Source organism: Mytilus edulis, chromosome 7 (genome assembly GCF_963676685.1).
Source record: "Mytilus edulis chromosome 7, xbMytEdul2.2, whole genome shotgun sequence".
In the NCBI taxonomy this organism is placed as follows: Eukaryota; Metazoa; Mollusca; class Bivalvia; order Mytilida; family Mytilidae; genus Mytilus; species Mytilus edulis.
Window position 1 is genome coordinate 83,932,224 of NC_092350.1, and position 14,508 is coordinate 83,946,731.

At 31.9% G+C, this 14,508-nt stretch overlaps 1 protein-coding gene and 1 long non-coding RNA gene across 2 annotated transcripts in view; one reads left to right on the top strand and one right to left on the bottom strand.

Annotated features, from left to right (window-relative positions):
* The window catches only part of LOC139482701 (uncharacterized), a 931,021-nt gene that overhangs the window by 627,853 nt on the left and 288,660 nt on the right, over positions 1-14,508 (top strand). The window lies entirely within an intron of this gene.
* The window catches only part of LOC139482689 (uncharacterized), a 33,435-nt gene that overhangs the window by 10,182 nt on the left and 8,745 nt on the right, over positions 1-14,508 (bottom strand). The window contains exons 5-13 of the mRNA XM_071266756.1: positions 9,833-9,949; positions 9,150-9,304; positions 8,087-8,132; positions 7,522-7,752; positions 7,093-7,167; positions 5,221-5,325; positions 3,874-4,035; positions 2,587-2,670; positions 649-803 (exon numbers count right to left, since the gene is read on the bottom strand). Coding sequence (XP_071122857.1) covers positions 649-803; positions 2,587-2,670; positions 3,874-4,035; positions 5,221-5,325; positions 7,093-7,167; positions 7,522-7,752; positions 8,087-8,132; positions 9,150-9,304; positions 9,833-9,949 — 1,130 coding nt within the window. The remainder of the gene's footprint in view (positions 1-648; positions 804-2,586; positions 2,671-3,873; positions 4,036-5,220; positions 5,326-7,092; positions 7,168-7,521; positions 7,753-8,086; positions 8,133-9,149; positions 9,305-9,832; positions 9,950-14,508) is intronic.

A 14,508-nucleotide genomic window follows, 5' to 3' on the forward strand; every position in this document is an offset into this window, starting at 1 on the left:
TGTTTGGTTTGTTGTTACACTTTATGTTTGTTTTCTGTTGTTTTAGTTGTAACCCGGATTTGTTTTCTCTCAATCGATTGATTACTTTCAAACAGCAGTATACTACTGTTGTCTTTATCGGATCCATTTGTCACACAGCTGTACATTAGTATGTCTCAAAGGTTTCAAATTTCTTTTGAGTTTTTGGTTCTTATTCGGGAGTGGGTCTAGATCAGTTTGTAATAAAAGCATGTTTGCCAATTTTAACGTTTATCTCTTTTCTTTAATTTTGAAATTTTAAGGTTGACTTGATGAAGTGTTCTAGTTACATATGCATTCATTTTCCAGACATTTGACTTTCTCAATTGTTTAAATTATGCATACAAAATTGAAAACAACATTCTCACTAAACATGACAACACAAGTATACAAGTGATTTGGTACTGTTTATGATTTCCCACATGTATAGGTAAAATTAATAACGCATGCATGACAATATGAATCAATGTATAGCGGAACGTTTAATCGGTTTTGTTTTCTTCTATTGTTTAATAATTTTGAGATACGATGTGTTAGATAATAAGATATACATCATATTTGTCAAGTTCTAAATATATAAAGCATCATACACTAAGAAGTAATTAAACAAACTTATTTGGTTTTTTTTACCTTTTCCAGTTGTTAACACAGAATGATTTTATTCCTCTTAACATCTTTCCTAGCAATGCACACTTTAAATTCAATGCTTTCCCTGTATAGTCATCAGATCTTTTTGTCAACACAATCATTAAATACTCTTTGTTAACAAATACGACTCCAATAATCTACGTCAAAACAAATATAATAGATGCATAGTTTTGAGCATGTTTTAATAAATATACACATGAAAGTCAATATGATTCGTTGTTAAACTTTTCAAATTCATCCTTGGTAACCATATTAGTACAAATCATTGGTATCAACATGGAAAGAGAGAGATTTCTAAATTTTATATTAGTTGACATATTTCATAATGTTAAAGAGAGGTTTAAAATAACTGTCCATTCTTTTTAGAACAACTGGAGTGTAAAAACCGTAAGGCCGATGCCCAGGATATCCCAGGAATAGACAGTTATTTGCACTTTTGCTTACATAACATACACATTAAACATTAAGACCGAAACTATTAGTTATATCATTTAAAGAATTTTATTTCATTTTGTGTAATATTTTTCTTTACGTTTTCGGCGTGGTCTACACAATAATCCACAGGCAAAATGTCAGATAAAGATGACCATTTACTCACTTAACGAAGTATTCATGAATTGTTGATAAATTACAATAAAAAGATATTGAATAAATTTCATCCAGATCAATGTTTAAGTCATTGGATACGCACGTCTCCCTTGTGGTGGGATTAAAAGAATATTTACTTGTGTTCTTAAGTGGTATTTCGGGAGTGAAAAATATTCATGCCTATATGTTAATGCATTATGTTTGTTTCGTTTGATAAATCTTAAATGTAGAATCGTCTGAGAAAATAACATGGTACAACAAGAATAAATTTCCAGAAATTTAACACTCTTGTACAAGTTATTTAACCCATATAGGTGTGCTCGATTTAAAGTCACATAAAAAAATGCTATGCATGGATTCGATTCTGAACTGCAAGACAAGGAAACTGAAAATATTTGTTTTTATTCTTCCTTATTATCATAGGCAAACACAACTAAACAAAAGTCCGTGTGATAGTGTGATTAAAACATGTCTTAATTGTGTTTTGTATGTCTTTAACTTAAATTGGAAACTACGTTTTGATTTTACATAAACATCCCGCTCAATATTAAGTCAAACCTTATTCAAATGTTATGTTTATCCCTCAAATTGTATTCCTTAGTAATATTTTCAAATTATAACAACGACAATTCAAATAATTTCGCAATGTTTAGTTTTAATAGCCAGAATTTGCATCGGACAATTGTGGATATTGTTGTGGAATTTTAGTGAAAACGATAGTCTTGATTCATTATTATTCGTGGGATATCAAGTTTTGTTGATATCATTAGTAAAGGTTAATTATGAATTCAAATGTTGAATGCTATACAAATGTTTTATATACTTATATGCAGACTTAAGCATTAAGCAAAACAACGAAATTTAATATCAATAAAAATAGATACCTACAAAAAAAAGAATGCACAGTACCTTATATTATACGATAGAATTAAAACTCGCAAATAATGAGCGTTAATTAACAATTAGATAATTAAAACAAATCTTTTCAATGTAAGTCATCTTACAAGTAAATGTTCATCTTCATTCTATCTCACATTACATCCTTTAAAACTATTTGAGAAAGTGCCAATGCAAAAACCCAAAGGGCAAAATGTTTAGATGAATGAAGATGGACAGTTAAAATTTAATTGAGAGCATAAACAAAAGATCACATGTGTATATCAATACTCAAGTTATCCTGTCCCGTTGTATTATTTAATTTAACAAGAAAAGTACTTGATACAAAAAGGCACTTTTGAATGGAACAAAATCGGCTAGTGTGAACGTAATTTTATAAATATAGGAATTCAACCACATGATCAAATAAGAATTTGGTACGTTTAAATGATATACCTCTAAAACGATTTGCAGCAACATAATCGCAAGAAACAAACCAACAAATATCTCAGTTTTGTACAAGATTACATCAGCACAGGTCTGAAAGATATTGGTTAAATGATTTAAATGCATTTAATTGATATTCAAGTTAGTTATTATTTTACAACTGATGGATTTCTACAGGTTTGATCTCGGCAATATCTGATTAAATTGTTTTTTCGATGTGCGGACGAGAATGGAATCATAGGTGCTCACGAATTTTAGTACTGAAACTATCAAAATATTGTTTTTAACTCGTCGCTTTTGCTATATTGAATATGACATTATATTATAAATTTAAATCATAATTGAAAATGAGACGAAATGTATCAAAAAGACAATAAATCTCAAGTCAAAAATAAACTGACAATGCCTATATAAAAGTATAAAAAACAAAATAAAATGACCAAAAACAAACAACAATAAAGAAAATAAATCATAAAAAACTACAGACCAAGCATCACGAACTCAACTAACATCGGGTGATCTCAGGTGCTCCGGAAAGATAGAAGAATTTTGCTCCACGTGCGGTACTGTCATGTTGTTCATGTTTGAAAACATAATAATTATGATTGCATCGATCTTCCACATATCTAATATAAATTTAAACAAGATTCTGTCAATAAGCAAACGCCAAAAGTTTGAAATATGCTAGTTGTTCTCCATTGAAACCATGTTTTCTAACATTATTTGGTTGACTGTAAGAAGCGGACATATGTTGCTGTTTATTAAGGGGCAATGTGTTTCTTTTATAAACACATATTGTTTTGTCTGTTTTTTTGTGACGACATGGAACTTTTTTTAGTTGAAGTGATTAATAACACGAAACAGTTGTCGAAATAAAAAGAACTTCTATTTTTTATTTTTTTTCAACTATGTTTCAGTCAAATGATTGGTTAGTGTTGTTAAAATGTCGTAAAAGTATTTTTTAAATACAGATAAAGATTAAAAAGCAATGGAGTAAGACAATTCCGGCGAGTAAGATCCACCCGTCATGTGCATGAATCCAGATTTCTTTCGATAAGATGTATCTCCTAAGTTGAGACATATTGTATAGTTTGATCAAGTCGTGATTGTGTCCCTTATAAACGTATGAAATGTTGTTTCCTCTTTTTTTTTTTTGGCTCCGAAGTTAGTTTGAATTATTGAATAATTGTCTGGTGATATTATCGGGAAGCAAACTGACACCATCAGTGGCATCCATCCAGTGGTTGAAGAAAAATATTATCAAAAAAATCGAGAAAATAAAGATTGGAAACTTACATCTGTTTTGTATCCCCCACATCCACCAAAGAAATCAAATGTATTGGAACTTAAAAAAGAACCATCAGAGTCAAGAATTCTTGGATGAGCATTTTTACAACAGAAATATAATCCCTGTCCGTAATATATATCGGTATAATTATTGACGCCACAACACTGCAGCTGAAAACATCAAAAGAATACTTGTTAATGTTTAAGAAAATACGGTGATGTCTTTTCTGGTTTAATTTTTTGTATTTTTGATTTGTTCGTATTGGCATTGCCCTATTAGTTTCTTCAATCATATTTTTGGTAGTGTTAGAGACTTGAACCTAACACTTTTGGCACAACCTTGAAAAATATTGCGTTTGAATGCTCTTAATGCTTCTGCTTTTTTTACTTCTGACCCCAATAATAGTTCTGCCATTGACTAAACGCGTGTGTAGCGTTCAGTCATACAAGTCAAAGATTTATCGCTATAAAATCAGATTTAATACACCATTTTCTTAATTAAAAAAAATTTCTGTACAAAATCAAGAGTATCACAGTTGTTATCCATTCGTTTGATGTGTTAAGGTTTTTGAATTTGCCATTTGCTTAGGACTTTTCGTTTAGAATTTTCCTACACAGCCAATTTTGCATAGGTACTATTTTTGTACTTAAAATCAGTAGTACTGAAAATTTACTTTTGATATTAAGCACTATTTCTTTACTTTAAAATTATTGTACTAGTTACGTACCTGTATTTTACAGTACTTATTTTGTACTTAAAATTTCGGTACAGAAATAATACCAAAAGCGATCACAATATTCCATGTTTGAAAATCATAATTTTCAGAGATTTGAACTAGACATACTATCAAAATGCTGAAAATGTAACGTTGTAACCAAAAATATGTAGTATTTAAATTTTTAAGTACAAATCAAGTACTGTAAAATACAGGTACCTAAATATTACAATAATTTTAGAGTAACAAAATAGCACTGAATATTAGAAGTAGATTTCCAGTACTACAGATTTTTGGTACAGACATAGTATCTATGCAAAAGTAGCTGTGTAGGACTTTGGTTATTTTCGTTATCTTACATTTTTTACGAGCCATATATCTTAGAAGATTTTTTTTAATTGCATTTATTGTGAAGCCACTGATGTGATTCTTGATCAGTAATTTTTTTTTAACTTGTATTTTCGTCATTTTTTTTTTTTATTTTACATTTGTTTTATTTCTCACTTTGTACCAATTTTGTTTTTGAGGAGTATGTCGTAAGTTTCTTACAAATTATTTATTCTGTCAGAATTTTCCAAACCATTACTTGTACACATAGTTATGCCGATCATTTCTATTTTTATATTTATGAAAGGCTTACTGTCATAATCATATCATGCCACTTCTTTGTAATTTCTGTTAAGACGCCTACATGGTAATAACCTGATTGTTGTAACGATAACTGCAATTTCATGCCACTATTGATCTAAAAAGGAAAACATTTAACAAGTTCACCATATACTTTTGTACAGTGCAACTTTCTATGAAAATAAGAATGGAAAAAAACGCTTAACAAATGGCCTGCGTCTGAAGGGCTTTTCTAGATTAAACTTTCCCTTAAATGCCAAAAGCCGCATATTTGAAAGCAAAGAATTTAACGATAATACGTTGACGAGCTGTATAACCAAATGTACCTTAAAACAAATAGTCAATCCCATTAAAAGACAAAGTGTTTTCAATGAATGTCAATACATTTTGAGTTCATGTAATTAACTCAACCTTTTTATCTAATGTGATAAGTTCCAATGAAAAAAACAATCGTCTCGTGTAAATATTTCAAATATTGTAAACTTGTGTCGTATTTTACTTATATTAAGACCACAAATTGAAGATGGCTCTATAACAAAATAGAAGAAGAAGCATTCAATTAAAGGCAAAAATAGTATACCACTGTTCGAAATTCATAAAACTATTGAGAAAAAGATAAATCCGGGTTACAAACTATAAGAGGAAAATGACAAAACAACAGAAACACTGAAGTGCAACAAAAAACCAAAAGGACAATACAACTCAAACAGAAACGAACTATAAGATAACAACTGCAATTGTCCTGACTTGGAACAGGAAATTTCAATCTGAGATGGTGTGTTGAATCTGGTTTTGTGGGAAGCCAAACCTTCCGCTTTTATGGCATTGTTAAATATAACACATTACGGACAGAGAAATACACAAATAAACATTACAATAGGACATTTCAACATGCTTATTTTTACCAAAGGTACCCGTCTTACAATCTAATACACCATACGCGCGCTTCGTCTACATAAGACCCACCAGCGACGCCAAGATCAAAATAGTAAAGAAACCAAAAGGTAGAAAGTTGAAGAGCACCGATGACCCAAAATTCCAAAAATGTATGCCAACCAAACACGGCTAATTTTATCTATAACTGAAATAAGAAAATCCGTAGTATGCAGAATAATTCGTACTCTGGCAAACAGTAAATTTATAAAAATAAATATATAATTGATGTTCATGTCAACACCAAAGTAGGGAATTACCACAGAATAAAAACGAACACGTGAAAAAGAACCAAGGACAGCACATAAATAGCACACATAAAGCCTGCATTGTCACACGATGATAACACTATGAAATTATTCGAAAATATTAAGTATGCCAGGGTATAAATTAATCTTAGTCTCGTATAAAAAGTATAATTGAATTCTTTTAATAATTTAAAATTATTTGATTTTACTGATAATTTTATGGCCCCCATTCACAGAATATATTCACAAAACAAGAAACAAGGTTATCATGGTCGTAAACACTTCTTTATATTGATGTTGTAGTAAATGTAATGAGAGTTCACGGATCAAACCTTTTAATCGATCCTTCATCTTAAGGTAACATTTCTGAATTACAAACTAAGAAAATTTGAAGATAAGACCTTTGTACGTTTTAGCTGATCTTTCATCTACCTTTAATAATCTCATAGATTTTAATATCAATTTCCAGTTCAGCAGTTTCTTTCAAATTCTTATTATGAAATAAGAATAATGTATTTTACTGTGCATGTATTTTCGTCTTGTGAGTATGAATGTCCCTTTGGTATCTTTCGTTTCATTTTCACTTTATATTAACTACATCCATTTCAATGACTAGTTCCTTTATATCAAAAGTATAAAATCAAACCAAATTACTTTGACGATGTCGCAAAACAAATTCTAATTTGCAATATTACAGTACATACCTTTGCAATGAAAAATATCCAAAATGCAATTGCAATGATTCTTGGTATATGCAAAACAAGAGAGAGGGCTGTGCTCTGAAATCAAAATTGTTAATATATACATTGGCTCAATGACAATAATATTACACCTCCCTATTCATGTATTGAATTTTTTTCTGCAAAAGCAACCCACCAGCATTAATATAGACAATCTTCTCTTAATTTATATGTGGACAGATGATTATATTTCTTTTTGTTTGAAACTAACGTCGTATTTCCTTACTCGATTGGTTGTTTATCTCTAGTACCTTGATTTTTAAAACAGTTTGTTTTTCTTGAAAGAAAGAACAATGAATAAACTGGAATATTAGGACTTTTTAACTGTACATTATTTATATTTTCGTTATCATTTTCTTTTTTATCTAAACAAATTGTTGCTAAATTGCTTACCATCACGAGTAAGATGGGTGATTTTTTCCAGGAGCCAACTAAGCCGAGAATAGCTACCGTCGACGTTAACGTTCCAAGTACAACAGAAGTTGCAGCAAGACCAACCAGTATATCATAGAAATAGTAGTTGTCGAACTGCAGTTTGTAAAATATATGTTTGAGAGAGCTATTATTTAAAAATTCGTCTCCTAGAAGTGTAAATCCTACTCCGAGAACCCCAACACCTGTTGTCTACAACAAATTTTAAGAAATGTTAGTGTGTTTTTTAACATGATTAGAAAAAATGTCTGTACCAAGTCAGGAATATTCCAGTTGTTATCAATTCGTTTGATGTGATTTAGCTTTTTTTTTGCTATTTGATTGACTTTCCTTTGAATTTTCCTTAGAGCTTAATAATTTTGTCATGTTTCTTATCTTTTTGTTTTCTTCTTTGTCAGCTGTTAATCAGTACACTTATGTGTTATTCTTAATTGCTTCATTTAATTTATTATGTGTGAAGACTTCGATTAAAAATAAAATTCAGACAAAGGAGAAATTAACAACCTCTATATCTACTGATACTCACAAGAGAGACGATTTTTAGTAGGACCGATACAACTACTACTTTTGACCTGCAACGAAAGGTAATTAAAATTATAAAAGTGATCTCATAGACCTACCTTTTAATTAGACTGTCAACAGTTTCTGACAAGAAAACATATTGTAAAGGATATTCCCCATTTCCATTCTCATTTTATGTTGGTTGTCACTATACTTGTTTTCAAGATTTTTTTCAACGGTAGTTGGTTCAAGAAAATTAATTTATTGAATCAAGTATCAAATTGACCGACACTTCTGTTGTTCGCAAAAAAAAAGGTCTTGCCATGGCTTTGTTTGGACTTGTTTGTTTGCTTTTTGGCCTTGAATGTTTGTCCTTAACATTTATAACCTGTGCATTTGCATTCAGATATCGAAGACCAAATTTATTCGTTCATAGTGTGTTAATGTACGTTTTGTGATTGAGTTAAGCCTGCCAATTGATATTTTATCGTGTGTTTTTCTATGTTGTAATGTTATGCTATTGTTTCAGAAAAAGGGAGAAGGTTTGGATCCATTTAAACGTTCAATCCCGCTGCAAATGGTTGCACCTGTCCTAAGTCAGGAATCTGATGTACAGTAGTTGTCGTTTGTTTATGTAATTTATACGTGTTTCTCGTTTTTTTTTCTATTTTATATAGATTAGATCTTTGGTTTTCCCGCTTGTTGTTCGGTGTTAGCCAAGGCTCCGTATTGAAGGCCGTACATTGACCTATAATGGTTTACTTTTTAAAATTGTTATTTGGATGGAGAGTTGTCTCATTGGCACTCACACCACATCTTCTTATATCTAGTATTAATATTTGTGGCCAAACAAAGTGATCAAGTCTTCAAAATTAAGAACCTACGCCTAATGGTCCCTATACACGCACAAATGCCAATAGTAACAGCTTGTTACAAAGGAACGTACGTAACACCACTTCTAACCCTGTATTAAAATAAACCACGCCTACTAACTCAATATGAAAAATACACATTATCAACGCGGTAGTTATGAACAAGTCATATTTCTATAAACGTTCATGGAGGTAAGATAAAATGCTATATTTCACCTGTTCCAATTTTCCTTTATAAATATAGTCAAACTTCGAAATATTCCATGCTTCAAACTCAACAATAGATAATACTTATTCTCTGACAGACTTGGTTTCTTTTCTTTATATTCAAGTTTACGGAATGTGTATTCAGCTGCAATAATTGTAACTATCTGTAATAAATCATTATTTAGTAACATCTTAATTCAATAATGGTTTATTATTTCTACATATGAAATTCTTCAATCCCAGAGAATGCATTCCAAATAAACATTGATTACTTGTTATCCCAAGCCAAAGTAATGTACAGTACAAAATACCAAAATGCAGAAGAACTACATCAACGTATCGTGATTGTGACATAACGGAATAATATCTTAAATGTGTATTACATACTAAATTGTGTTTTTAAACTGTTTATCTGTTACGGTTTTTGCCTTGACATTGTTAGTGTGTTTTCCACTAATGAGTTTAATGTTTTGCCTTACTTTTATCTCTTTAAATCAATGCACTTTTTCTAGTAATCCAATGAAAAAAAAGTTCATAACACAATTTCAATGATTACAAAGACTTTGCATCGCAAATAGCATGAAACGGTGGAAGACATTTTGAATTGTTAAAATCTGCATCGTCTATATGAATCAATCAATAAAGTTACTTTGATGTTTAAACGCTCAGTGTTACATTATATTGACAAATACCTGACATACTATGCACATCAAAATTATACCGATGTACATCTCTAAATAAGTGTCTAATTTCTGAACATACACACTCCCACAATGATATATTTCTGGATAACTATTTTGGCATCCGAGCTACAAATATGAAGAAAAAATGAAATAGGTCATGTGTTTCTCGGGATGTTCATATAAATCTATATACTTAATACGCTGGATGTTTACTGATAGTTGGGTTGACGTTGTATACCAAAAAACACGGGATATTTGTCTATCTTGAATCGATCATACACAAACGATATTATTTCTTGTCAACATATGAATCCGGAATAATTTCTTTACAATCGACTTCTGTCTATAAGTATATAACTATATTTATATATACGTACGTCTAAACAATGAATGAATCTGTCATAGAGTTGTACCTTATTTGGATGTACTCATCAATTAATTGTGTCTTTAACTGTACGATTCTTTACGATAGATACTTTTACTTTTTTTTATATCATGTACAGTTTTGCAAATCTAGATTCTACAGACGAGGTTAGGTACCAGGTCACCAAAAGCTGAATTTTTGGATATTTTATACTTTATGTGGGCTTGAGTAAAACATCAGTTTTATAATTTTGAACTTCAAATAGAATTTAGTTTTTACAAGGGACTTTTGTTGACAAAATGAGCGTCTTGTGCAAATACAAAAAAATCTAATTAAGGAAACTAAAGTTCCAATTCAACGCAAATTAACTCATCACAGATACCAGGATTGACATTTTGTATTTGCGCCAGACGCGTTTCGTCTTCAAACGTCTAATTTGTGACACTCGAATAAAAAAAACTGTTACAAAGGTCAAATAAAGTACGAAGAGGATTGAGGATAAACATTTGTCAAATTTTGTCAAAGTTGACTTGAGATAACTTTTACTATATTCTATTGTTGTCCTACTTGTCTTTTCCTATTTCAAGGTATTAGACAAGATATACACGTATTCGTTTAGTTGACAGAAGCACCTGTTGTATTATTTTTCAATTTGTCTATAAACTTCTGCTTCATATGAATAAAGGTTTTGTATACATTCTTCTCCGTGAATAAACATAACAGAGCCAGAACAACTAAACACAGAAGTTACACAAGAAAATTCTTTATGAACATGTATCTACTATATAGTGTATAAAAAATCTTTCAGTTTTATTTTCTGTAACTCAAACATGCTCAAACCGCTTTTACGGTTTAATCCATGGTTTATAGTACTTTCTTTTTACAATCCTAGCTTTTTCCAAGTCGACGCTTTACGAAGTCAAACCGTTATCATTTAGACTCTAACATATAGCGTAAGAGTAAATGTTAATCCCATATATACAAATTGGAGGTTTTCATTTTGAAAACTCTTTAGTTATACTTTATACCGGAGTAGCATTTCATGATTTGTATATTTTATCAAAACACGTGTCTTATAATTTTTCAAATATGTTACAGGGTAGATTTGGAATTAACCTATATAGTCCGGCGACTACAAGCATACTTCAGAAGAATTGTGCACATCCTGCTACAAGCATGAAATTTGGCATAGACCTTCCTCAACTATATCTCTTTTATTTCAGATAGGGAGGCATTTAAAAAAAATGTCTCACTTCCGGTTAAATCCAAAATGGGGGACATCATACTTGAATCAGCCTAATATCGAAGGCTAGTATGTGAAAAGGAGTTATTATCATGCTACTAGCATAATATTTGGTACAAACCTTTGTTATGTACTACTTCTGGATATATTATATAGATTAAATGTTTTCAAAAACCCTACTTCCGGTTAAAATCCAACATGGCGGACATTGTACTTAAATAAGCTTATTTTTTAGGGAGGGTAATTGAAATGTGTTTTAACGCTTTGCTACTGTCATTTAATTGTGCAGGACCCTTTCTTTGGTGCTTCTGATGGATACAATGTATAAGACATATGTCTTAAAAACCCTTACTTCCGGTAATATCCAAAATGGCGGACATAGAAATATCAATTTATTATTCAAATATTCAACTTTTTTTTAAAATGTAAAGGAATTAAATGATTTATTTTTGTGCTGGTCATTAAACTTTTGGCTTTAAGTTATCCCCAAAACCACTAATTCTATCATGTTGTAAATGTTTAAATACAAAGTTGACACTTCCGGTAAACATTTGACGTGAATTTCAAAATATCAAAATGCAGTGCACGGGAGACCCGATTTTCCACATTAACAATGACCGCTGCACCCTTTCTTACTACCACAATGTACAAGCTTCTGACAAAATGATGAGGTCTCAGAAAGAGTTTTTTTTAAAAGGGATCTCTTTGTCCCTTCGCCATCCATAAGGGCCTGGACTGGGTAGCATAAGAGCCAATCCAAAGCTCATACCCTAAACACCTGCATTAGTATATTGCACGTTTTACATACTTGAAAAAGACTAGACCAAGTTGAGGGAATAGCCTCAATTATAATTAGCCTTCCCTTTTGTGCAAATAGATATTTTCTTGCTTCGTTAATCATGTTAGCTCCATCTGATAATATTGTGCGATCTTACAGAAAAATCCCGGTGATTTAGGCTTTATGTTAAAGTCACATCTTTGAATGCCATCAATGTCTCCCACGCAGTCTTTTTTCCTTTTCAAGCAAAGACAGAACCGTATCACAACCGGTAAAGGTATAGGTCACAATAAGTGTGTTTGATCACTCATTGCCTAGTGCATTTGAAAGGCCATTGATAGATATTAATCGAAAGATATTTGCCTCCCAAAAACACAATTTATAGTTCGTCTGTCCCTATGTTACAGAATTGCGAAATAGTTTCGACAGCATCATCAGTAACGACTGTTAATCATGACTCGTTTAAGTTCGTGTTTCACTGCATCAGACACATGCATCATGATTTTAGTGTATGTCTCTTAATGTGAACATGGTGCTTCACTTGAAATACATCGCCTGGTGGATAAGATAGAATACCCTGAGCATTTGTTGCTACAACTACCATACTCATCAAAGACTTCATCCACTCTTGTTACAGTTTCAAGGTATTTTATTAAGGTAAGGACATAATACTCACTCATCATACTCGTTAGGAAACACCTTGAAACTGTAACAACAGTGGATGTAGTCTCGGGTGCGAACATAGACAATACTGGTAGTTTGAAAGCTGCTACAAGAAGCGTGAGCTACATTTAGGGGATAGGGAATACACAGACGAATCCAGGGCAAAAAAAATCCTCCAAATTGGCAAAGTTTTCTGAGAGATGCAATAAGAAAGAACCTTTAAGTTTATATTCACAGCAGCTTGATCAATACAATTTTGACGAAAAGGTAGTTGTAGTAACAAATGCTCAGGATGTTCAGTGTTATCCACCACTTGATGATGTTTCAAGTTTAGCACCATGTTTCCACGAAGAGACAGACACTAGAATCAAGATCGATGTGTCTGATGCAGTGAAACACAGACTTAACTGAGTCATGACTCGAACAGTCGATAATGTTGTCATTGCTGTTTCGCTATTCCGTGACATAGGAGCAGACAAACTTTGGTTTGCATTTGGAAGTGGAAAAAGCTTAAGATATATATTTATCCATGACCTTTCAAATGCACTAGGCATTAAAAGATAGCACGTTTGCTGGAAAAGGAACTGTGTTGGTGACATTAATGGCGTTTGAAGATGTGACTTTAGCATTTAGAATGATGATTGATCAGCCAACATCACCAGATATTGATTTGATAAATTTAATATAATTGAAAACGATACGTGGTTTTGTTGTAAAATCGAAAAACACTTATCACATGGGGTTAACAAAATAAGAAAAAATGAGCTTTCGGAAGAGGAGAGACTTATTGAGGCTATTCCCAAACTCGGTATAGTCTTTTTCGGCATGTAAAGCGTCCAATATACCATGGCGGGTGTGAATGAGTAACAAGCTTGGAATTTGGTCTTATGCTAACTAGTCCAGACGCGTATGAATGGCGAAGGAACAAATATGATCCATGGGAACCCTTTTGGACAACATTTTGTGAGGCCTCTTTATCTTATCAGGAGCTTGTACATTATGGATGTGAGAAACAATACCACAGTCTTTGTAAATGTGGAAAATCAGCTCTCTGATTCTGAATTGCGGCTTCACGAGTATACTGATTGGGTAGTATGTCCTTATCTTAATAAAATACCTTGAAACTGTAATACGAGTGGATGAAATCTTGGATGCGTATGGTAGTTATAGCAACAAATGCTCAGGATATTCTATCTTATCCACCACGTGATGTATTTCAAGTTTCGCACCAAGTTCACATTTAGAGACAGGCACTAGAACCATGGTGCATGTGTCTGATGCAATGAAACACGAACTTAAACGAGTCATGATTCGAACAATCGTTAATGATGATGCTGTCATTACTGTTTCCCCATTACATGACATAGGGGTAGACGAACTCTGGATTGTGTTTTGGAGGGCAAAAGACTTTGGATTAATATCTATCAATGGCCTTTCAAATGCACTAGGCAATGAGTGATCACACACACTTATTGTTATCCATGCCTTTACCGATTGTGATATGGTTCTCTCTTTGCTTGAAAAGAAAAAAAAAGACTGCGTGGGAGACATTGATTGCATTCGAAGATGTGACTTTAACATAAAGAATGATGATTGATCAGCCTTAATCACCGGGGTTTTACTGTAAGATCGCACAA